General features: G+C 36.0%; 1 protein-coding gene and 1 long non-coding RNA gene across 4 annotated transcripts; both read right to left on the bottom strand.

Moving 5' to 3' along the window:
• Window positions 1-9,403: 9,403 nt before the first annotated feature.
• Window positions 9,404-10,486, bottom strand: LOC113309126. 2 transcript variants are annotated; one of them, XR_003340340.1, is made up of 3 exons: window positions 10,431-10,486; window positions 10,075-10,233; window positions 9,404-9,919 (listed from the first exon to the last, which is right to left on the bottom strand). It is a non-coding gene; the product is annotated as an uncharacterized LOC113309126 (long non-coding RNA). The 2 variants fall into 2 exon arrangements; XR_003340339.1 differs by having other exon boundaries at window positions 10,344-10,476.
• A 659-nt stretch (window positions 10,487-11,145) lies between these two features.
• Window positions 11,146-15,361, bottom strand: LOC113310712 (protein IQ-DOMAIN 1-like). 2 transcript variants are annotated; one of them, XM_026559462.1, is made up of 7 exons: window positions 15,186-15,361; window positions 14,581-14,705; window positions 13,847-14,104; window positions 13,400-13,627; window positions 12,802-12,915; window positions 11,964-12,441; window positions 11,146-11,663 (listed from the first exon to the last, which is right to left on the bottom strand). In XM_026559462.1, the coding sequence occupies exons 2-7, from the start codon at window positions 14,665-14,667 to the stop codon at window positions 11,500-11,502; spliced, it is 1,329 nt and encodes a 442-aa protein (XP_026415247.1). In that variant the 5' UTR covers window positions 14,668-14,705; window positions 15,186-15,361; the 3' UTR covers window positions 11,146-11,499. The 2 variants fall into 2 exon arrangements, with proteins under 2 accessions (XP_026415247.1, XP_026415248.1); XM_026559463.1 differs by lacking the exon at window positions 15,186-15,361 and adding an exon at window positions 14,988-15,006.
• Window positions 15,362-26,696: the final 11,335 nt, after the last annotated feature.

Here is a 26,696-nt window from a genome sequence, read left to right as displayed (position 1 = left end):
AACAACTATCGAAAATTCCTGATTGTTTCTTTTGGCAGAGATTCGCTCTTTCCCTTCCTTCTGGAGTCGTTCCTTATCCAAACCGGAACTGTTTCGATATGGGTGCGGAGGAACCTTTTTCCAGAAGCGATTATCAACTCTTTCATCTGTCTCTGATCTTATCGGGATGTGGTATAATCTGTCTTTCCACGGAGGAATGATCTTTCAATTTTTTAAGACACGAAACTTCCTTCAAAATTTTTACCACTGTATGTTGAAGAAGTATAAGTTTCTTGTCAAGTGACTGAAAATTGTATTCCTTAGAATCACCATGGAATCGGTTCAAAATTTCCTTTGGACAAGATTTCGTTTGATCATCAGTAGATCTAGAATATGATTTCTCATCCTCTTCTAACTTGATGTAGTTGGGAGAACTACCATCATCTTGATCTGTTTCAGATGTGATTAAACCGGTATTTTCACAATCTGTAAAAGTAGAGCAAGGACTTTTAGTTTCCTCATCAGAAGAAATCACAACAGCATCATTAGTCAGAATCATAGGACGTGTCTCTTTATTTGTAAGAGATTTACCAAGAGCTTCTAGTTTGACAGCGAGATCCATTTTCTCTTTGGCTAGACAATTCAGTTGAATGTCTTTTTCTCTGATCTCATGTTTAAGAAGATTTGACTCTATCTTTAAAATAAGTACTTTAGAAGACAAATATTGTATAGGCTTTAGGAGTTTTACCAACTCTTTATCAGCATCTTCTCCTTCATCAGAGATAGACATAGATGTTTTCATAACTCCAGGGTCATGAGTCAACGAAGTAATAACATCTTCAATTTTTGAGTATTCAGACTCTTGCATAACGTTAACTGAATCACTCATTAGATTCATTCCTATAGGTTGGATCATACCAAACACATATTGTTATATCTTTTCGTGTTTTCCTGCTCTAATACCAATTGAAAAGGCGAGGGTACCCAAATATACACCAAGCCGAAACTTTTCCTACCTATAAGTCCTTTCTCCGAAAGTGATTGTCTATGGACAGAGTTGAGACAATACAACTAATCGGTTCACACTTCGTGTGATCGTCTATGGATACGAGATCGAGAAAATACAACAGCGAAGTATGTTTACTTGATATAAAGGTTCGGACTTAACCAAACACAATAGGATTGCTTATCAAGTAAATAGGAATTAACATTTGTGTAATTTAATTTAATTATAATAAAACAATTATAATGCGGAAAATAAAAGTAAATGACAGAACAAGATTTTGTGAACGAGGAAACCGCAAATGCAGAAAAACCCCAGGACCTTGTCCAGAATTGGATACTCTCAGGATTAATCTGCTACACAAAATTACACCAACTTCGTATAGTTGAGACCAAGCAACTAAACCTATAGTTCACCTAGTTCCGTCTGTATTCTCACGCCTCCAACTTATAAATAAGTCACGTACTTAGAACAATTCCTTTGGTTCGTATTCCAAACAGTAAAGAAACTACAAATATGTTTGGTATCAACTCTATTCAACCAAGTGATATGAGTCGGACAAAGGCTCTTCTGTTTATCATAACATAAACTCCTTCGTCAAGTCCTTAGATCTATCTATGTTCAATTACCGAAGTAATCGTTTAAGACTAAGCCAACAACACTCTTAATCCAATGAATTGTGTTGATGCCGATCTACTCAATTAATCAATCCAATCTACCACAAGGATAAACCGATTATTAATTGGATCCTCGTTTACCAAAACAAATATTGTGCACACCAAAGATTATAAAACCCAAGTCAGGTCTTCAATATCTTCTTTGTCTTCAAATCTTCTTAAATCTTCAATAAAAACCTGCACACAATCACTTGAATCTCTTGTGATCAATCACGCACAGAACGGAGTCTGTTAACAATGGATTATCACAAGATCGTCTTTAGAACTAACAACAGTCTAAAGATCCATGTCGAAACTTTGAACTAGTTTGAGTGAATCTTATATCAGAAGAGAAGATTCTGAAGAATAAACAAACTAGGTGCAGTCAAATTTCAACCACCGTTAGTCAATCAAATCAATCGAAAACAAAAGATAAACCGCAATTATCTAGTTTCCCACCAACGGTACACGCTAGAGCTTCTCAATCCCAAAGAAGACTTTAAACTGAGCGGCCATAAGAGATTTCGCCTAATTAGGTTGCTCTCCTCTCCGAATAGGCGGCTACACCAGTAACAACAACAAAATAGGAAGTCTGTTATTACGAAGGATTAGTTTGCTAGAAAGGCAAACTTCAAGTATTTATAGACAAGGAAGTTTGGACACCAAGGAATTTCCAAAACCGAAAATATTCTCAAGATATTCATTAAAGCGCAAATTCGGTTTTCATAATTCCTGGAAATTCTCTGTCCAAAAATAATGATTGAAATCTCTCGGAAAATCTAATTAGTAAATGCACATTACTAATTCTGAAATTTCCCTATAAAATGAAATTAATAACCTTAATTAAAAGATTCTTAACTTACTTATGTTTCGATACTGGGATTATCTTCCCTTAGCCGTTAACGAATATCTTTGAACAATTAAAGAAATAAACATTCATAGCACGTGTTCAAAGTATGTCGACATCCTTACTTTGTAAGTTCTCTTTCACACTTACAACCTTGAAACCGATTTGCCACACTTCCAAATAAGTTTAGAATTGGTTATCTGACTTTCAAGAACTATGTGATTGATCAAACCAACATTCAATCACAATCATGGGTTTAACGGTTCTACCAAAACAAGTTTCGGTTCTACCTCCATGTGAGTATTGTGCATAGTCACGCTAGCTTTCCAAAAATCGGTTGACTAGGTACTAGGATTGGTTCCCCACATATATATGGTATCTAACTTATATGTGTTGCACATGTCCATAGGATCGGTTCCCCTTTCTGCTATAAACATTGTTGCACCCCATACAAGGATCGGTTCCCCTTTGTGATGTACTGCACCTCTTAATAGGATCGGTTCCCCTTTCCCATATTTGGTCATACAAAACACAAACCCGATCATACCATCTCAGGTGATTACTTAAGATCGGTTTCACTAATAAAAGTCATAACAATACATAAGTCAGGCCTTTGTGAATAGTTCTACCAAGAACACAAACAAGTTGTGAGCGGTTATACTCAATCACACATATTGGTTGTTCATAAGATATGCAATGAATAACAAAACCGATAACACCTGGCAATTTTTTTTCGGTTCACAAACAAGTTTATGAACTTACTTCCTTAGAACACATGGAAATATTGTTCCCTATACATAATCACAATAGCATTCAAATGATTATGACGATGTCTTATCTACAAAGTTTAATGGTTAAGCAATAAACCTCGTATTGTATTCCTTAATATTATGTCTATCTAGAATTCAAATATGCTTCGCAATTATGTTTTCAATATGCACGACTTGAAAGATACGTTAGGGAATGAAACATTTCAAGTCAAATATCACTAACCTCAAGTGGAAGGATGATTGTTGTCGTTGTAGCTCCTTTCTTCTTCACATCTTCAAGACTTCGCAATACTTGTTATGTCTCATATCCTAATACTTTCAAGCTAACCTATACGAAGTTGACTCTAGTACATAATCAAGCGACTCTTAACATGAGTTTTGATTCACTAAAATATGACAACCAAACTTGACATACCAACGCTTGGTGGGTTCAACCGAGCCATGCTCTAACAATATCTTCTTTCGCCGCGTCAATTAAGATTATTGTGAGGTGATTGATAATACTAGGTTGTTCTTAGGGAATATAAGTCTGGTTTATCAATTGGTTCCTGTTCACCTTGATTTATCAAAAGACGAAACAAAAACTTGTAGATATTTCTGTGGGAGATAGATTTATATATTCCTGTAGACTTTTCTGTGTGATACAGATTTGTTTATTAAAGTCTTTGACTTTGGGTTGTAGCAACTCTTAGTTGTGGGCGAGATCAACTAAGGGAATCAAGTGCATAGTATCCTGCTGGGATCAGAGACGTAGGAGCATAATTGTACCTTGGATCAGTGTGAGATTTATTGGGGTTCAACTACAGTCCAGGACGAAGTTAGTTTGTAGTAGGCTAGTGTCTGTAGCGGCTTAATACAGTGTGTGTTCAACCTGGACTAGGTCCCGGGGTTTTTCTGCATTTGCGGTTTCCTAGTTAACAAAATTCTGGTGCCTGTGTTATTTCTATTCCGCATTATATTTTGTTATATAATTGAAATATCACAGGTTGTGCGTTTGAATCAATCAATTGGAAATCCGACCTTTTTTTTTTATTGAAATTGATTGATACTTGAACATTGGTCTTTGGTACCGTTCAAGTGATTTCTCTTGTATTCAATTAGACTCGCAGATTTCTATTTGCTTGAGAAAGAATTGAATCAAGAAAGAGAGATATAACTCTTTGATATACTTTATTAAGGTTGAGTCTAGTTGATTCTCTTGAAACTATATTGGAGTTTGTCCATACAGATTGGTAAGAGAAATATTGGGTGTGGTTGTTGTACCCCCGCTTTTTCATGTTATTAATTTAGTTTTCTTAATTAGGATTAAGGGCAAATTAGTAATCTCTACACTGTAGCACACCCCTTATAATTATACGGCAGATGGCCTTATAAAACAATGGTCCCAAAAAAAAGGTTGTTCCCCAGAAAATCGTTCAAAATAAAGGAAACAAGACGGTTTCAGACTTTATTCTTCGGCCCAATAACATGGTCGTTTACCCGAAACCGACTGTTCATAAGAGTATTCTTTCTTTCTTTCTTTTTTTGAACAAAGTTTTTCATGTGAAACTAGAAAATAAAGAAGGAGATACAAAATGGAGAGAAATAATAAGGGAAAAGTTTTATTCATTATATGCGTTTACAAAGGTTGAGGACTCTATTTATAGAGTTTATATACTTGGTGCCCAAGTAATGGGTTCCCACTAAAGTGGGGATCTACCTAATAAACTTTTAATTATAACACTCCCCCTACATGAACATTGTATCTAAGCACTTGCCTCATCAAAACCTTGTCAGGAAAACCCAAAGGGACAAAACCTGATCGAAGGGAAAATAGTACAATTATGAGAAAACTTATAACAGAACTGGACATGCATATGTTTCCTCACTAAAACCTTGCCAATAAAACCCAATGGGATAAATTTGGACGAAGAAAAAAGAGCACATATATCAACATTTTGGAAACAAAGGTTAAAAGTCAACGAGATGTTGCCTCGTTAAAACCTTATCAGGAAAACCACATGGGACAAAACCTGAATGAAGGAAAAAGAATACAAATGTTGAAAAAAATACGGATGCTAACCCAACAATATGAATTTTACAGTAGTCAAGCATCAAACAAATAACTCTAGTCCATCTTAAAGAAGAGTGTAAGCTAGCATAATTCTAACTACAGATTTAAGGAAAAATAAAAAATAAAATAGGATATATGCTTCTAAAGCGTGAATTTTTGTGTTTTTAAGGACTCCTCAAGAGACATATATATAAAGTTGATATCATCAACTAATTAAAACGGATTCTCGGTTTCGCACCAAATATCTAAAAACACATATACAAAGGATTGTTAAACCTGATAAAATCGTGTCAGGTGGCTTCCAGAATATAATTTTAATCCTTTAAGGATTACAAATTCGAATATATTCTCCGAATGCAATACGAGTCATTCAAATACTACCACGCCAAATGCATTGTTCTTGGGAGAAAAGAATATTATTGAATCAATCATAGGGTTTGAGTAAGAAAATAAATGAAACCCTTATATCGTTTTAGAACGATAATATTTCTCGTAGAACGCATTATGACAACACCAGTCTGTAATTAACCGGCTTGGCAATTTCAAGGTGTTAAGTCTGGGATCCAAAATTGCGTCATTCGAGAAATTTATCCAACCTAATTTGGATTATATGCCAACCAATCACATATGTCGATATTTCTTTGCAGAGGGGTTCAAAACCACCGTTATTTATTTTACTAGTTACTTTAAATGAATACTCAACAATATTTAGCTTATCATGATCCCACGAAATTCTCAAGTGTATGCATATCTTGAAAAATATTCACAAAATTACTGGTACCAGAGTCCGCGGGCATTATAATCTCTCATCTTCCAGTGAGGAGATATGAACTATGAGAATGTGGATCTTGTTTTGATAGACTCCACTGAAGTACTATCTGTAGCTTATTCTGAAATGCTACTTTTTGCTATATGTGATTGGATTTGTCTTTCAAGAGGCGAAAGCTTATATAAAAGCAAAATGAGACATTTCACACCTATTGATAGTGACAACCTTTTTTCGACTTGATCATGTTGGGAGAGAAATTGATATAACTTTTAAGTTAATTAACACAAGCTTCTGATAGTGTATGCCCTCCCTCTGATCATGGTGGAAATTTCCTTTTTATCTCATATACGAAAACTTCAAGTTTCGTAAAGTATTATCCGATTAATTCGAGACATATATGCTCATTATGAAATGTCTTTCGACAAAAAAAAAATGTAGTCTTAATAGACATACATAGTTACCATCAAACATGGATTACTTTTGTAACAAAAGAAAAAATAAAACAAAAATTACATGTCAACACCAAAAGCATGCAAAAAAATCACCGATAACATATTAACATCAAGGGACAACGAGATAATTATTCACTATAAAATGAAATTATGGACGTTTTCTTATCAAAAGAAATTAATCTCAAGATCAATCTAGTCATTACAAGGACTAAAAGAGGCTAACAAGCCGGGTGCGCACCCGTTGATCTTTTATATCCTACATATCCCAACATCAAGTTGAACGGTCACAATTTTAGAGAGTACGTAGCACTAGGAAGAAAAAAAAATAATAATAATATTAAAAAAAATTGCGCAGGAGTGCAGCAATTAGTGTTTGCAATTGTGAATACATAATAACCAATCTCATCCTTTTAGGATCCATAGAGAAATCTAATTCCAATTGGTTTAAATGATTCTTTTGAGTAAAATAAAGAAATCATTATTGTATTCTTTATAGAGAAAAATCTACTTTTTGTTGATGAAGATTTATTTGAAGGAATAGAAATCAATGATTTATTATTAGATAAAACCATATGTGATGGTAAAATTTTTGTGATGCGTGATAGTATCTAAAATCGACAAATAAATCACACCCCTTAGTCAAAATTTTATAAAATATGCCAAAATCTCCTTTGTCCTAAAATTGATGGGGAAACCAAATATTCATTTTTTTTTTACGATTTACCAAAATCGTATCGACGAAGTAAAAAAAAATATCGTCGTTTTAATCATCGCAATAAAAAAATCCACTTTTGTGGTCGATGTATGGTTTCTTGTAAAGAAACGGAAACCATATAGATAAATCACATGATTCTTGTATATAGAACAAGGATATCAAATTTAATTGGCCGTAGGTTTTTCAACCATGAACGTGATTAGTTATCGTAAAGAAAATCAATTTGCGATAACATCAATTCTCGGTGATTATAGTTTTATTAAAGGAACGGAAACTGTAAACCATCTTTTGGTGGATTTTTTTTTCTCATTCTCTATGAAAATGTAAGAAAAGAAATTAATCACCCACATCCCTTGAATATAGATTATGTCATTCATGACTAAAAAAATGGATTTTAATTGCAATAAAAAAGATGAAAAACTTCGAGAATAATCATAATTGTATTCTCGTAGTTAGGGTTGCATCGATATATAGAATCCATAACAAAAAGAGTAAAGGAGGTTGTATAATACACCGGTAAAGAAAGCCTCCATTAGTCCATTGATCCACCAATATCACCATGTTGGAAAAAGTAAAAGGTGTTGTGATAAAAACTTAACACACTTACAAACGTGTTGTTTGGCGAGGTGTGTTACAGAAACAAACAATTGCATGTGGCTATTGGTAACAAACTTTAAAATTTGATCAAAAGAATAAAATAACAAATAACAGAAGAAATAATAATGGACACTGCGTCGTTTCTTTTGTGGAGATCGTAGATAAACATTATTAGAACTTCTTTTTTACTAGATTATAAAAAATAAAAAATCAAACCAAAAGAAAAGTTAGATGTGGATGTAAATAATGTCTTTTGTATCTGTGCGTCAGTTAGTAGAGCAATGTGCGTGATAACGTCTTGTGAAACTAGAAAATAAAGATGGAGATACAAAATGGAGAGAAAGAAGAAGGGAGAAATTTTATTCATAAAGGTAAATCTTTAACGCCTATGTGTGATGCTTTGATAAGATCATCTGAAATAGTTAGTACATTTTTTTTTGAATCCCTAAATTCAAATTTGGGTTTTAAAGATGTTGTGGATGAATCTCAAAGTGTTACTGAAAGTATAGATGAGGAAGATACTGATTTGGATGTGGCAATTATGGCTGTTGAAGTTAAAAATTCCAAAGAATGGGGTACAGTTCATGATGGAAAAAAAAAAGAATAGGGTTTCAGTGAGAGGTAATTCAGCTACCAATTCGGAGTCAGTGGAGAGTGGAGTTGACGCTGAAAAAAAAAAAGCTTTTCTTGACAGACTAGAGGCTATAAGGCAACAAAAGGCTGGAAATTCGCTAAGCAAGATGGAGCTTAAGGTGTTAGGAAACATTAAGAATATGAGGTTCGACTAAATTTCATTAGAGATCCAACCTTTAGAAAGGAATATTTCAAGGAAGTTCAAGAGCAATTAGAGAGAATGAAAACTCCAAAGAAGAAACCTAGATCACCAACTTATGTTAGTGCTAGTGGCAAAAAATTAACAAAGGAAGAGGTGGAGGCATTTAATCTTGTTGATGATAAAATTTAGAAAATGTTTTATTGAAGATGATTTTTGTAGAGAGGCGTATATGCGGGAAATCGGTGATGATACAAGAATTGAAGAAAATCAAGCATTTAGTCTCTTTTGTTTTTTCCTTGTTGCTGTTTTTTCAGCTATGTGCTTTTAGAGTTCTAATTTCTTATGTGTTTCGTTGTCTTTTATCCCTTTGGTTTGTAATTCTTGTAATTACATTTTTTTGCTGAAATAAATCATTGGACTTGGCAAAAAAAAAATTATCATTATTTGCGTTTGCAAAGAAATTTATAAAGTTTACATACCCCAATCAGCAATTTGGAACGGATTATTTTCTATTAGAAAATTCGTCATACACAAAAAATTAGAAGAGAATGGAAACGCTTTTACCGTAGTCAATGATTTGGAACGGATTATTTTCTATTAGAAAAGTCGCCATACACGAGAAACCAGAAGAAAAAAAACAAGATTACCAAAACATTAAGAAAGATTTATCTTGTTTCCCATTTTATGCATACTAGTGCCTTGCCGGAGTTGCAAGGGCTTAATTTTTGTCCCACCAACACAGATATAAATGATGCAAACATTTGAGATAGCTATAAAATCAAAAAAATGATGAATAAGCCCGATGCCTGACTTGATGATGTTATCCAACATTGAGCGTAATTATCTATCAAATTCCCATATAACAGTTTACAATTACAAATTAAATCACTATTTCCTTGATATATAGATATCAAGTACAGATTTCTCTCATATAATGCCGAAATGTTAAAGCATTTCACAATTGTTTTTATAAAGCTAGGTAGAAAATAAAATAAAAAGGACCGAAGACTAAAATAAAGGAATAGACTTCAGCCTGAAAATAAGAGATGAGATTGAGAAACTTTTCATTTTAATCGGTTGTTAATTCTCATAATTTTGCTGATAGGTCGATATCGTCTAATGATTCAAAGACGATATACCTATCAACAAAATTTTGAAAATCAACACCAAAATTTTTTGAAAATCAACACCAAAGTGGTATATCATATGCCCCATTCGCGGTTAGATGTCCTTATAATCTTACCATTTCGCTAATTCCCGTGTATCATCAGCAGCAAAAGGTTAGATGTCCTTATATGTCTCTCTGTATGCATAATAAATCAAAACCAATAAGAGACTTAAATCAACATTATTTATCCTCTGTGTATCTTTGATAATGCAAAAGGGTGTATGCACAGTATATAACAATGAAACTAACAACAGGGATATAACAGGGATATTATGGTAGTACGCCCATACCTTGCGGAAAAATGCACTAAACAGCAAGTATATGATCACCGTTCATGTGATGTTCCGCAGAGATTCATCTTGTTCTTCAAGATTTGCTTCAAACACATATACTGCCGCTAGGGCTTGTCCAACAAGAAACCCAAATGCCTCCTATAGTGTACATGTAGTCTGCATCAATTACAATAGATAGTTTAGGCATCCTCAATATCAATCCCTGTGTTTAAGAAGAAGAAAAAAAACAAAGAAAAAAAAAACAGAAAAATTAATTGATTACACACAGCATTTCTGCATCATTAGTCATGCATGAAGACCCTATGAATCAATATTAATCTCTGCAAAAGCGGCAGATGACTTCGTGCTTATACCTAAATAACTTAATATCGTTCTTCCTCTACCAGCGGCTACCATGGTTAAGAGATTTATTTAGGGTTTTTTCTGAATAGCATTTGGTATCGGTATAAATATATCAGAAGGCTAGGGTTTTCTTTTATCCTGAATTACAATATTGTACCTGTAGTCCGAATGAATTACAATCGACAGATTTTTTTTTAGGAGGAATTTATTCTCGAAAAGGAAGAATATGTTCGGGACAAAGGCTATTGATTTGCTATTGGTCTAAAATACCGTTTTATAAGAGATAAAAAAATTATATCCAATCCTGACCGTCGGATCACTCATACGGTACCCATTTTTTTTGTCGGATCACTCATACGGTACCCTGCTAATTCCGGTCCCCATTAGCAGCGTTGAAAAATCCCCCTTCTCTTCTCATACCTTATTAGTTGTATTTTTTTTTGTTTTGTTCAATGAGACCAAGGCGATTGATTTGCCAAGTCACCGGTCCAAAAAGAGGAATTTCAGAAAATAGACTGAGCTGAAATGTTGGTGGTAAAGGTGTCATACAATTTTAAGCCTTGACCCGTGACAATTTTAAGACCTTGACCAGCATTGGAGATGCTCTTAAAAATGAACACGCCAGAAGCAAAGAAGATAACCAGTTTCAAATATACATTGCGGGACCCGGCATATATGCTGTTAACAGTTGATAGTTGAATGATTTTGTAAGAACTTGAGTTGGGATATCCTCAAACCACAATCTTATGTTTCAGAATCATTAACAAATTAAGCATATGCATTGGAGTACAATGTTTGAACAAATTATCCTCTCCAACACACCCGATGAAACAGAACAACATAAAACCTCTAAAAGCTTGACACTAATACAACTACCATCACCGAGCAGTGATGAAGAATAGTTACAACATAACTGAAATCCTAACGCTGACGATGCCGGACATGGAAGTGACACCAGAATACATATATATTTATATACATACAACAAATGGAAATAAATGTGGCACCTGATTTACTTGGATATTCCTTCAAAAACGAATTTTACTTGGATTAACAAATATTAAAGATATAGACAAATTCTCATTTTGCAATCAAAACTCCCTGAGAAGAACCGGAATTTGATGCTTTTGGATCACTTCTTCTGACCAGCTTAGAGGTTTCCTTGATTGGCTTCTTCAGCCCATTTTGTGCCGTGTTGTTGGTAATTGCTCTGCTAGGATTCTTGGTCTTTTGTCCCCCAAGACCTATTCATAATGACACCAAAAAAAAGTCAATCAAATAGGAGCCTACCACATGTCTGTCTATCAGAAATTGTATTGAATTTCAACTGTAGGAAAAGTTGCGAAGAAGGGATTTCACATTTGAGGGATAAGTATCTACTTTCACCTACCATGATTAAGCCAGTTTGAGTTGAGGAGTTAGAAAACAATGAATTTCCCAAATAAGTGAAAATGGTTGCAGTTGAAACTCTGTGACGTCCAATACAGTAGGTATGGCGAAAATATGCTCAAGAAACATAATTCATATAAAAAATAAAGACTTACCGCTGTTTGGTAGGGACATGCGTTTTTTTGCTTTGGAATTTTGCAGTGAGGGTCTCTCTTTAGGATTGCTGTTGGATCTTGGTCCAAGCTCAGATGGACGAGAGTTGGCTTCTTCACCTGGCTCTTCCCCAGAAGGCTTGTTAGGATTGGGCTTGCCAGACAAAGTAGGTGACCCGCTGGATGATGAACCACCTCCATCTGGGAATTGAGATGCGCTGGTTTTGATGGATACTAAATTTGGATGAAGGTTTGGCGCAATGTTTTTCCTGTTGGCGGATCTGAACTTCGGGATGGTTACATTTGTTTCCTCAGGTGATTCGGTCTCATGGCCAGTAACTCCATCTTTAAGATTAATGTCACCAAATCGATTCTCCCATGGACGAACAGCCATCCATCTCTCTAACCAGTTCCAACCCCAGTTGCTTTTATCGGGTTCAAACCCAGTGGAAACCATTTGCTGCCTTGATCCAGCCTGCCACTGTATGAAGAGAGAGATACACCAAGTCAAGATTACATTTGAATAGGTGAGACTGTCCAGTTTTCTCCTGAGGATACCCTTGGTTCGGCATTGGACACCAGGGATACGGTTGAGAAAATGGACAGGTGTAATACTACAAATGTACTGGATTATGAATTTGTCTACAAATTAAAGACCCCCATATTCTGGGGCAACCCATTGAATAGCTCGAACTAATGATGTCCCCCTTTGACTAATTTGTGTCATCAAACCATCCATACAAAAGAAACAACTACATAATTACTACTCATGGAGATTGAGCAAAATTGTTACAGAAATGGAGTGATATAACATAAGAACATGCTATTTGATGAGGCTTACCTGATGCGACATAGCATAGGCCATAGCTCTCTCACGCTTGGCTGCAGCTTCTTGCCTCTTTATTATCTTCAACTGAATAGCTTCAACCGTACCAACACTGTCACACCACCCTTCCTACAGTAATTAATGAAATGTTTTAATTGACTTGGTATAATTTTTAGTTGGAATAAGAGCATCTCGGGTAATACAAACAACCATGCGGTAACATTGCCTTACTTAATCATATATGTCACTAGTAACTTCGGACTTAACTTGAGCACTTCTCTAATTAACTTACATGCAAGCCACTAGCTACATCGATAATAGGACAGAAATTGCCCCATTTTCTAACGCGGTACCAAGCATCCATGGATTCCAACTTAAAGCAATTAAAAAGGGAATCCCAAATATGTTTGTAGTATAATTATTGTCCTTTCTACTCTCCATCCTCCTTCAGTCAGCCAAAATTAACGTACACACTACATTACACTGAGGATTCCAATGAATAAACTAGTAACTTTTCATGCCATGAAACAATACTAGTTGACATGAAAGTTGTAATGGTTAAAGAAATGAACATAGGGAACTAGTAACTGGAGAGTCTTCATACAACGGTTACCTCGATCTGACGAACCCGAGTCTCGTGAACAGGTTGTTGCTGAATATTTTGTTGCGTCATCTGACTTTCCAAAGCCACGCGAACACGCCTTGCACGAACACGAGCCTGAACCCTCACCAAAGCTTGCATGCAACGTAGAGTTACTGCAGCTTGTTTTCTGACAGCATGGCCTCTCACAAGGGCCTGAAGTCTCACCAATCCTTTCAAAGCTTTCAGAGCTCGTCTAGCCTGAAAAATATTAGCTAACCTTTTTATTTCTAGATCAGCTTTATAATTGCAACAATTAATACTTCAACATAACGAGGCAAGATGTGAACTAGTGCATGATTGAGATTATCTTTGTGCCTCATCCAGAAGAAGTATATAATTGGAGTATTGGACCAAAGATGTGACCTATTGGATACAAATTTAATAACAAGCACAGAATACTGATAAAATGATTCGCACCAGAAACCCTCTAAAAGCTGTCTGGATGCGAGTAGCAGCCAATTCCTCTCGACTATTCTCCTGAACCTGAGCAACAGGTTGTACTTGGACTTGAAATACACTAGAAGGAGAGCTCGCAATATCAGATGTTGATGACTGGAAATTGGGATCACTAGTTACAGGAGCTGCATCCTCAACAAACTCGTCTTTAAGACCATCACCAATAAAGTCGACAGTGTTCCTTCTTCGGTGCCAAAAACGAGCACCAGATGCTTTTTTCTGAAATATAATAGATAAATGAAATGAAATTCCAAAAAAAAATATGTTCGAGATATCCAACGTACCACTTCTCGGAGATAAACTGAGATATGTGTATATGGAGTATACCAAGTTGCTTAATCAAATATTATAATTCGAGCAAAGATCTTGTTAGCAGCCCCAGCCCCAGTCCAAGTCTCAATATTGTACACAAAATGAGAAAGAGGACGATACGAGACTACTCGCGCTATCCAGAAAATTTAATGTGTGAATTGAGATTTTGGCATTTTACAGATTCTTCACAAAGATAGGAAAAAAAAATCACTGCCGTGCGAGAACATCTTTCGCAGACAGGTTCTTTCAAGTTTCAAATCTAAATGCATGAAACTAACAACTCACCTGATACAACGTTCTTGGATACAGCTAAAGATGATAACAGTGGTTTAAACAAACCAACAAACTTTCAAGCAGTTAGAAATAAAACTAAATTTACTTACATTCTCATTGGTTTCTGAAGACTGTGATGATTTTTCTTGTTTCTTTATCCCCACCAACGTCCGAAGCCACTTTCCCGGTGCACCCATGATTTCGATTCCGTTGTAGCTGTTAAATTAAATTAAACCTGTGCCAAATAACAGTTGACTACATTACAGGTGGTAGATATACAAGAAATGTCAAATTCTTCTTTGTTTCGAACAAGTAATCAATTTCATTAGAGTGTGATTTCTGCTACTATTACATGTACAATTCTTACTCAAATTCTATAATCCTACAACCTGAATAAACCCCATAATGCCTAGGCCCTTAATCAGCAAGCAAAGCTAAGCTTGATATTGACTCTCAGTTCAGTCTTAGAAACATATTCCATCAGAACTGATTTTATGTTTCTTTACAGTGTTATTACCTGAACTAAGTGACTTAGCCAAGCAGATCTATGAATCACAAACCTTTAAAGTATCTGTAGTAGTATTAGTAAAATCACAAACTGAATTATGAATCTGTTAAGAGTATAATTTCTGAAACTGAAATTGCAAACAAAAACATAATAACTATCGGAGAAGGACTGAATCGACCAAAAAAAAAGAAGGTATGTTGGACTCACCCGAGTGAATCGTCTGAGTGGTTTCTAGTCAAAATAATTCATGATTGATGATAATTAAATTCTCTCGAGGATCCAATTCATTATTCTCTTCTTCACACTCTCTACCTGGTAATGATGATAAAAGAAAGACGGCAGAGGGGGTAAGAGTGGTTAGACGGATTTTTTTATTTTGTTTTGTTTTTCTGTCTGGATGTTACGCATGGAACTACTCTCGTCGGTTCTGTTACGGGCCCACAATTAAATGAGAACCGTGGAGACTGGTAGAGACTTTTCGATTCATTAGAGTGTAGCTTGTCGGAGTCACTCTGAAATCCGACCCTACTCAACAGTTCCTTGAAGCAAATAGGACCGAGTTCCATTATTAGTTCAATTGAAATAAAATCTATCGAAAATGTAGAGTGGGTTTGGATCAATGTTGGCCATCGAGATTTTCGGTCTCGGTTCAGGTTTATGGCCGAGACGTGTCTCTCAATTAGGGGTGCACATATCCTACCCATATCCGCCAATCCTACCTTATCCGCCAGTGTTTTAACCGTATCCTATCCTACCCACTATTTGGCGGGTAAGATAACGGGTAAAGATTTTCTTAACCGTCGTTAGATGGGTAGGGTGACGGTTAAAGTTCGAAATTATCCTACCCTATCCGTCTACCCGCCTATTTATCTAACAGCCATATAGATAAACATGTCTTTCCTTTTATAGCTTATAAGCTGAAATGATAAACATGTAAAAAAAAAATGAAGGGAATTTGCAGACCTCGTTGTCTTCTGCATAAATCTGGAATCTGAATTTTTGATTCTGCTGATGATGTTTTTTTCTGTTTCTTATAATGAAAATACAGATAGTAGCTGCAGTGATTCCTAGAGAACAGAGAGCTCCAATTCCAGTTATCCTCCACTTCCAAATATGCAAACCACCACCGTTGTTCCTTTCTTGTAAGTTTCTTTGATCTTTTTTCATACCCGAATCCGAACAATTCTTCTTCGACGCCTCTTGATCCGAACAATTCTTCTTCTTTATCCTCAAATTGAATTGATCCTCCTGATTCAATTCTTGGTGTCTTAATTCCTGTAGACCCAGCAGACTTTGTGGGGGAGTCTAATTTCATTTCCACGAATTCGTTCTCCTTCATTTTCTTAAAAAAGACTTTTGAAATCTTTTCCAACTAGTACCAACTTTGGAGTTTTGATCTCAATAACAGGAACTTGAATCATCTCTCTTATTATTATCCATTCCTCCTCTGTTTCTTTCTCCTCCTTTCGGGTAGTAGTAATAAAAAAAAAAAACGGTTATACCCGCCACCCTACCCTATCCGACCCGCCAGGGAATGGGTTGGGTAGGATCTTACCCGTTTAATGGCGGGTAGGGTGGCGGATAAATTTTTTCTTAACCGCCAGTAAACGGGTAGGGTGGCGGGTATAGGCCATATCCTACCCACCCTACCCGTTGTGCAGCCCTACTCTCAATCGACGAAATGGCGTTTGATCACAGAGACGTTCAAAATATTATTTAGCTGGAAACTTCGCCCAGACAAGACTAATATATGGAAATTGAGTAATACTCCCTCTGTTTCAAGAAAAGAGTTATTTTTGCCTTTTTTTTTTGAAACAAAAAGTAGATGTATTATTGCAGAGTTAAACTGTTACATAATAAGAGGAGTCTGTAGGAAGTTGGGATCTGATCTCAACAGGATAAGAATCAGTCCATAAACAAGTTAACTCATCTTGTATTGCAAGTTTAGATAAGATGTCTGCAATTTTATTTTTTTCTTTGGGGACTTAGTAGCATCTCCAAGAGGTAAAAACATTAAAAAAGAGTCTTGATTTCTTTCACATAATTGCTTAATCTCCAGTCAATGGAATCATGGTCTTTATTAACTGCATCTACCACCAGCTGCCCATCAAGTTCAAAGTGTACCCTTTCCAGCTTTAAATCCCTTGCCCAGTGAACAGTTTCCCACAATCCCATACACTCTGCTTGCTCTGCGTTCCTGATGTTCTTCAAGTGGATGCATCTCGCTCCTTGTTGATCACCTGCAGAATTACGAATGACTAGTCCAATGCCACCTGATTTATTTAAATCATGATAAGACCCATCACAGTTAATCTTAAGAAAATTTAGAGGTAGAGGTATCCAATGGATATCTCGACGATTGACTTTTTGTGCAGTAATGGGTATAAAAGGTTTTCTGACTACATGTTCTTTTATTAATATCTTGGCCCTCTGTATAATACTGTCAGGATTCAAAGGCTTGTTCTGAAAGACTTTTTCGCATCTCTCAGTCCAAATACACCAGGCTATGATGGATCTTTTAATAACTTCCAGTTCAGAAATTTTCCTTGAGTGTAAATCATCAAACCAGCTGCAAATCCAATCTGACAGATTTGTTTGATTATCAGAAGTCCATCCTGCAGCTCCAAACCAAACCAAACCAGTCTAGATATATCGCAGTTCATGATGAGATGAGATGCAGTGTCCATATGTTGGCCACAGAGAGAACAAGAACTATCTTCTCCAACTATTGCTTGTCCCAGAGCATCTTTAGTAGACAAAAGACCAGCTGTAGCTTTCCATAAGAATTGTTGAATTCTTGGCAAAGTATGAAGCTTCCATAAAGACGTATATATTTTTTGTAACCTAAGACCCACAGATTGAGTGACACATCTTCCGATAAGCAGACTTGACTGAGAAGTTTCCATTTTTTTCAAGCAACCAAACGAATTTATCTTCATAATCTTTATGAATGGATATTCTGAAGATATATGCCACTGTATCCTGATCGAAAAGCTCGTTAAGAAGAGACACATTCCAGGTTTCTGAATCTTGTTGAAAAAGTTGATTAACATAGTTGTAGTTATGGTGAATAAGACAACCCTATTTAGGTTTAGGCGGAGATTAAATTTCTGGTATCCACCTGTATTTCCAGATTAATATACTTGCACCATCACCAAGACTCCAACAGCTGAATTTCTGAACAAAGGGCAACTCCGAACTAATACTGTTCCATGACCAAGTAGCATTGTATTTCTCTTGAGATCAAATATTTCACCATCTAGGAAGTATTTGTATTTTAAATACTTTGCCATGATAGAAGTCTTATCTGTACAAAGCTTCCATGCCGACTTTGCAAGTAAATCCCTATTAAAAGTGTGCATATCTCGAAATCCCAACCCACCTTCAATTTTAGGATGATTTGTTCTTCTCCATGTGACAACATGCCTCCCTTTGTTAGATTTCTTATTCCTCCAGAAACATTGCTGCGATGAGTTCGTATTTTTAATAGTGACATCAGGCAGTTTAAAACTAGACATATGATGAATTGGGATGGGATTGGTGACATTTCTTATCATAACGGACCTGGCTGCTTCAGACATGTTACTTTTTTTCCACTTTGAAAATATGTGGTCCATTTTATCAACAAGGATAGATAATGGAATTTGTTTATTTCTCCCAACAAAAAAAGGCAGACCAAGATACTTTTCATCCTTAATATTGAGCTCTCTAACTTGAAGAAAACCACACAAGTCTTGACAGTCCTGTGGTTCCATATTTGAAGAAAAGGAAACAGCTGACTTATTAAAATTTATTAGCTAACCTGAGCAAGAGCTAAATTGCTCGATGACTTAGAGAAGTTTACTGGATTCAGAATGATTTTCTTTACAAAAAAAAATTTAATCGTAAGCAAACAATAAGTGGTTTATCTTTGGTGCAGACCTTGAGATTTTCATACCTGTTATGGAACCAACTCTCTCACAGTGAGCAAGATACCTTGAGAATGACTCCATTGCAAGTATAAATAAGTAAGGTGAGAGAGGATCACCTTGATGAATCCCTCGCGTAGGATGAAAAGAAGAATAAAGAGATTCATTTAGTAAGATCTGTATTTGGTTTGTGCGGATACATTGAAGAACAAGTTGACAAAATTTATCACCAAAACCAAACTTCTTTAAGACATCGATTAGAAAACTCCATTCAAGCCTGTCGAAGGCTTTAGACATGTCCATTTTTAAATCAAGATGCCCACTTTTACCTTCCTTCTTCTTCATGGCTTGAACGATTTCTTGAACAATACAAACATTCTCAGATATCATTATACCTGGCACATAGGCTGACTGCATAGGGGAGATGAGAGTCGACATATGTTTCTTCATTCTCAAAGCTAGGACTTTAGAGATGATTTTCTAAACTGCATTGCACAACACAATTGGTCTAAATCCTCTAGCCTGTGAGGTGTTTGAGTTTTAGAAATGAGAGAAACCCTTGTCACATTGAGATTTTTCAGAACAAAACCAGAGTGGAAAAACGACTTAACCATTTTACAAACATCGTCTTTGACAGCAGAACATTGGGATTGATAGAAGCCTGGTGGAACTATCAGATCCTGGTGATGTCCAAGGTTCCATAGACATTAATGTTGAGTGAATTTCTTGTTCAGTAGGTATTGCTTCAAGTTCGGAGTTGTCCTCAGCAGTTATGCAAGTTGGTACATGTTGTAGAAAAGAAGTAATGTCTGCTGGAGTAGATGAAGTCATAATATTTTTGAAGTGTCTGCTGAGAAGATCAGCAATTGAATCCTTATCGTTACACCATGTTCCATCTGGAGCTAAGAGTGAATCAATCCGATAACGTGATCTTCTTCTATTTTCCAGAATATGATAGGTTGAACATCCAAAAGTATCCTTTCTCATACTAATGATAATAGTGGCAATTGTGGTAATTAAATGGTTTTTTGAGGGTTTTTGTTGAGGGTGGTTTTAAATTTGAAAAGTTACTCTCTCACATACTTGCCTTAAAAATTGTGCAAATTGGAAAAGTAACTCTTTTCCTGAAACAGAGGGAGTAAAATTTAAATCTGACAGTAAAAAAAGTCAACTATCTTTTACTTTTTTTTTTGGTGAACAAACGTCGATATATTAAGAAGAGCTAAGATTTCTGAGTTTAAGATAGGAACTGAGTTCCTTCTTAGTCTATCAAAAAATAGTGCATTGACATCACGCGCAAGAGAACCGATAGAAAATTTGAAGTCATTAAGAAATCTTGCTTCTTTTGCTAGTCTATCTGAGTTAAGCAGTAAAGATCTATTCATAAACTGAAAACACACACTGCTGACTGGATTAAAAAGATTAAGGCATTTCTTAATATTGTTTTTTTATCTTCAGTGAGGCTGAAAGTGAACATCTCCATTGATCGCAGAAACAATATTTTTGTAGTCGTTCAAGAAAAGGCAGGAATTGATCTTCAGTTCTTTAATCCACATGAGTGCATGTAGAAAGGCCTTTGCTTCTGCATCTAAAGGATGGATTCCCATCCTGACCCTGCTTTGATTTCACTATAGCTTCCCGAAATGTTATTTATACTTATGATGTAAAATTTGAGCCCTGAAATGATCAGGATTGCTTAAGTGTCTCTAAGCAAGTCTGGTAATATTTTGCATACGTGGATTTATAATTCCAAGACCTCCATACTCAAGACTAGTGCATATCCTGACCAATATTTAGTGTATATTCCTTTAGCATCGTCTTTTTTGTCTCACCAAAGTTCCCTCTGCATTTTCTCTACATTGTCCAGAACAGTCATAAGGAAAGCAAAGCATTGCATCTGATAACTAGGATAGGCACTAAGAACATATTCAGTAAGAAAAGTTTTGCCAGCTTGAGAGAGAAGTTTAGCCTCTCCATGTCTAAAAAGCAGCATAACACTTACTAAGAAGTTGTTCAAAACTAATAGTTTTATTCCTATCAAAGAAAAGAGGCATGCCTAAATATTTATCATTTTTTGAAATCTGTCTAATTTTAAGAATTCCACTAATGATTTTATAATATTTATTATGCATTTTAGGAGATAAGTAAATTCCAGATTTTGGAAGATTGATAACTTGATCAGACACAACACCAAACAAGTTAAAGATATCCATCAGGTTCTTTGCTTTATGTATTTTTCTTTAGAAAACAAGAAACAATCATCCGCAAAAAACGGATGAGATATAGGAGGAGTCGATTAGAAACTTTAATTCCAGAGATCTTCTTGTCCTTTTCAGCTTTAAATTACAGCCTAGATAAAAATTGCATACAAGTAATAAAGAGACAATCGAAGACCCTCTCCATTTTAAAATCTTGATCAGGTATTTTATTAAGAAGCACAGAGAAAGAAGTTGTAGTGACAGATTTCATAATTAATTGACACCTTAAAAACAGAAGCAGGTGAAATCTTTTCAAGAAAAAACTCATTTAACCCTATCAAAAGCTTTTGAAAGATCAAGTTTTAAAGCAAAGTGGCCTTTTTTATTTTTGAAGTTTTCATTGTATGGAGAATTTCATGCACAGTGATTATATTATCAGTAATTTGATAACCCGGAATAAAGGCCGATTGATTTTGAGAGATCATTTTTCTAGACAAGCTTTCAGTCAATTAGCCAATATTTTTATATATAAGTTTATAAATCGTATTACTTAAGTTAATTGGCCTGAAATCACTAGGGTTAGATGGATTATAGACTTTGAGAATTAAACTAATGTAAGAGAAGCTTAGTTTTTTAAACATAAACTTAGTTTTAAAGAAATATTGCACAAGGAAAAAATCCCAGTGAGCTTTAACAAAAACAAGCGGGAAGCCATCTTGAAAAAGCGAGGGTGTAATAACCACACTCAATAATTCGTTCGGAAATCTGTATGGACTAAATTCCAATGTAATTCCGAGAGCACCAACTTAAAAGCGAGACTCAATCAAGAATTATATCAAAGATTTTTTATCTCTTTCTCAATACAATCTGCAAATCAAACAGATAAAAATATGCGAGTTTGATTGATATGAAAAATAACTTGGACGGTACCAAAGACTAATGCCCAAGTGTCAATCAAGTTTTATCCAACAAACAAGGTCGTATTTATTAACTGATTGAATTGCGCACAACCTGTGATATTTCAATTATATAAAAATATAATGCGGAAAAGAAATAACGCAGACACCAGAAATTTTGTTAACGAGGAAACTGCAAATACAGAAAAACCCCGGGACCTAGTCCAGATTTGAGCACCACACTGTATTAAGCCGTTACAGACTCTAGCCCACTACAAGTTAACTGATTCCCTAACCGAGTCTTACACCGATTAAGGTACAGTCGCGTTCCTTACACCTCTAGAACCACGTCAGATTCCGCGCACTTGATTCCCTTAGCTGATCTCACCCACAATTAAGAGTTTCTACGACCCAAAGTCAAAGACTTATAAACAAATCTGTCTCCCACAGATATGTCTATTCTTCATTCGGTTTTTGTTGCGTCTTTTGATAAATCAATGTGAACATGAAATAACTAATAATCCAGTCTTATACTCCCAAAGAGCAGCCTAGAAATATTAGTCACCTCGCAATAACCCAACTGATTAAATATCGAGATGAAGAACTGTTGTGATTACTTTTTATGTCTTATCTATCGGAGATAAATCTTGAGTAAATCTTAGAGAAGATAAAACTCAATACGATAGAACAAGTAAGATAAGAATACGCAACTACAAATAAAATAGTTGGATCTGGCTTCACGAATCCCAATGAAGTCTTCAAGTCGTTAACCTGTAATGGTTTTGGGAAAACCTAAGTTAAAGGAGAATCGACTCTAGTACGCAACTAGGAACACACAGAAGTGTGGGGATTAGGTTTTCCAGTTGCTAGAGTTCTCCCTTATATAGTCCTTAAAATCAGGGTTGCTTTCAATCAAAGCTAAGATAGCTTAGTAACAAAGCAATCAATATTCACCGTTAGATGAAATCCTGATTTAATATTTAAGCTAAGTCTGCTTAAAAATAAAGAAATCAACCTCCACCGTTAGATGGACTTATCCATTTACAAACAAATGAAATATACTTTCATTTAGATATAGTTTACCTTACCTAAACGTGTATATTGAGTTTCTCAATAACAGCTAACCAGCGTTAGCCATATGAACACTTTTGTCTTAGTCGTATTCATCTAACACTTCTAGATCAAATATGAAGATCCATCAATCATGAAAGATAATCAGATAAATCTATTGTGTTTCAAATAGAGTTGTTCAATTGTTCACTATCTCATAGAAATATATATGAACAAATTGAATCGAAATCGGTTTAATTTGTAATCGTACAAAATACTTATACAAGAATCAATTCATGAACTTTAATCCACGCTTTGTAAAGATTGCATTCCTTAGATCATAAATGTTTTAGTTCATGAGTATGAGAATCATACATAACCGATTCTAGAACTTCACCACTGTGTTCGCCAACCAGGTACGCGAACAGCAGCTCCGGACCTTGGCCTAGTCAAGTCATTCGCAAACCCGGTTCGCGAACAACCATTATGGACCCAACTAAGGTAAACCCGTTCGCACACTAGGTATGCAAACAAGAGTTCCGGACCTTCTCAGGTAAATCCGTTCGCATACTAGGTACGCAAACAAGAGTTCCGAACCTGAATCATCACAATACAGTTTGCATACCGTGTTGTATCCAGACATGGGTAATCGTTCTAAACTCTCATTTCAATCATTGAAACATGTTGTCTCACACAAACATTAGCTTCAAGTAATTTTCAAGTGATCGAATGATCTATACAAAACTTCCACAACTAACATCAAATGATTGTCTCACACGAATCATATAAGATGTTCAAGGTAATTTTCACATGATCATCTTTTGACTTATTATTTAGTTTCCAACAAATAAATTGTTTCCAACTAAACTCGTCAAGAATATGATGAACATATCTAAAGCAAAAATCTTCAACACATATTTCTAGAAATAGATAAGCGAGATAAACTCGGCTCAAAATATCAAATGTGTGTAATGAAAAAGTCTATATAGTTATACGACTTAGTCTCATTAAAATATAGAGTAATAGATAAGTTTTAGTCTCCACATACCTTTTGTTGACGAAGTTCCTCCAAGCTCCTCAGTAGATCTTCGTCTTTAATTGGTGAACGTCAATACATAGCTCAACTACATATTCTATCCTAATCCGAGGCATAGTTATACGTAGACTAGAAATCAAGTATATAGTTTGGATCAACTAAACTTGATAAACAAGCTTGAGATAGCAACGCTTGCGAGTTCGACCGAGCAGTGCTCTAACAATCTCCTTCTTTTTCAATTTTAGTGACAAAACTATCAATACATATAGATTACAAAATAAAAAAACTTTGTAGCTTCTCATCCATCATGTTTGATTTCCTTGGCTCTTCAACATTCCATGAATTCTTCGCTATTCCAAGTACTTCAGTGATTCTGAACGTGTTTAACTCAACATCATTGTTGTTGAAGATCCGTAGCCATAACAATAAGAAAACAGATGTTCTCAATCATTGTTATACAATGTCATAGTATTATTATAGATAATCAAAGTCCAATTGTATCACAACTTTGAAATAATACTATGGTGATATGTATCACTCCCCCTTAGTCATTACTTCATCTCACATCGAAAACCACTCCCCCTTACATAATAATTCTCCCCTTTTCTATCAATATAAATTGGCAAAGGTACGAAAACTACGGGATCATAATGAAATTTTCAAAAATATACTTCATGACTAAAGAGAACATATCAACTTTGTTTCGATGATTTCACATAGTCGAAACTTAGTGTATTCATCAAGGAGTTTATAAAAATACAAGATAACTCCTCCAATATTCCACAGCCGCACTCCCCACAAAGATATGGCAATTAAGCACAAGTTTGATTAAGAACTCTTCCCCATTCGATGTCATTCCCAAGAGAATAACATGAGCGACCTTACTTTTACAAGAAAAGAAGGATTTCTTTGGACATTAATAAATCACATGGATTTGTATCTAGTAAACTCGAATAAATTAACCATAAGAAGACCTTATTGATTAATTTAATTGGAAACACTTAACATAAGAAAACTTACGTAGCCGTACAGTACTTTCACATAAAAGTGGATCAGGGAAAGATCAATACTGCGGAATATTTTCAAAAGTTTATTCTATCTTTTATCAATATTTGCATAAAGACACAATAGACTTAACTTTTGAGCATATATGAGATAAGAACAGTTCACGAACGTGAACACATATATCTGTTGATGGTGGTTTTTAGCTTAGGGTTAAAATCGTAAAACCTTGCATCTGATGTGACGTCACTCTGCAAGGAAACAGAGCCACGTGTGCTATCCTCTTCACTGGCATATTCATTTATCCGCTCAATATACTTACATGAAATTTATCCAGACCGGCGAATCCCAAATGTTTTGTAAATTTCGGCGCCTCGCGTATATTCATTTGATATAAGTTCCTCTGAATGCCTTTTATGCTATGTTCTCCGGCTGAACTCTTAACGTTGATATGGCATGACGATTCCTGTTCACTCGCAGTAGAGTAACAAGAATCTGCAAGTTTTAAGAATAAGATCTCTGCATAAGGTATTCAATCAGAAAAGCATGCTGCTCTCTGGAAACAAACTTAAAAGAGCTCTGTGTCGATACATAGAATTCAGTTAATCGTCCTGACGAACTTGCAGAAGTTAGGGTTTCGCGCCTCGCGCAATATACCAGACCTTGCTTGTCAAAATTAAGCCTAAGAAAACTAAGTGATTAGTCCGCCATGGATTAGCAGGTGCAGAACCTCGCTCATAATAAGAAAAAACAGGGAGTCGCAGCAGCAAAAAGAGGCGTGGCCATGCCCGAGGCCAGCTAGTTCCATTGGCCACGCCTCGACCCTATTTCCTCGACCAATCAGGTTGCTTTAAACTCGTCATACTCTCACCATAAGTATAGTCGCGCCTTATGTTTGGCCGGCCCCCTTTTGGGCCAATCAAGTTGCTCTGAACTTGCCACCATACATTAAAGACCAAACGCACCCTGTCGCGCCACCATGCTAAAATGACAAGCCAAACGCGCCCTACCATAACAACATATTGGTCGGCATGCCAACATGCCACTCTACCGCGGTAGCATGCCAACATGCCACTCTACCGCGGCAACTTCGTAACATGCCAACTTCGCAACATGCTACCTCGCAAACATGCCACTTCGTGGAAACCTGCCATAAATAGCCACCCACGACAATTCTTACTCATGTGGCCGTTTCCACATTATGGCCTTGCCATAGCCATGGCGCTATTTGCACAAAAGTGGCGCCATGCCGCAGTCGCATGCCACGTGCACTAATTAGGGTTTCAACATGCCAAACCCTAATGTGGGAAAATTTCTACCAAAGCCAAATAACGTTTCCCAGAGTAAAGAGATTGGCATGGAAACAGGGCCAATGTTGCCACATGTGGGTCCGACTCCACGGTGCTAAGTTTTTGCCACGCCAAACCCTAATTCTTCCATGGCGAATTCTTCCACGGAGCCTTGGCCGCGCCAAGCCCTAATTCTTCCACGGAGCCTTGGTCGCGCCAAGCCCTAATTCTTCCACGGCGAATTCTTCCACGGAGCCTTGGCCACGCCAAGCCCTAATTCTTCCACGGCGCCAAACCCTAACTTTGGCCACTGAGCCAATTTTTAGCTTTGGCCATGCC

The sequence above is a fragment of the Papaver somniferum genome, chromosome 9, assembly GCF_003573695.1.
Source record: "Papaver somniferum cultivar HN1 chromosome 9, ASM357369v1, whole genome shotgun sequence".
NCBI classification, from domain to species: Eukaryota; Viridiplantae; Streptophyta; class Magnoliopsida; order Ranunculales; family Papaveraceae; genus Papaver; species Papaver somniferum.
The sequence above is the reverse complement of the archived record's forward strand: the minus strand, read 5'-3'. Positions and strand labels throughout refer to the sequence as shown.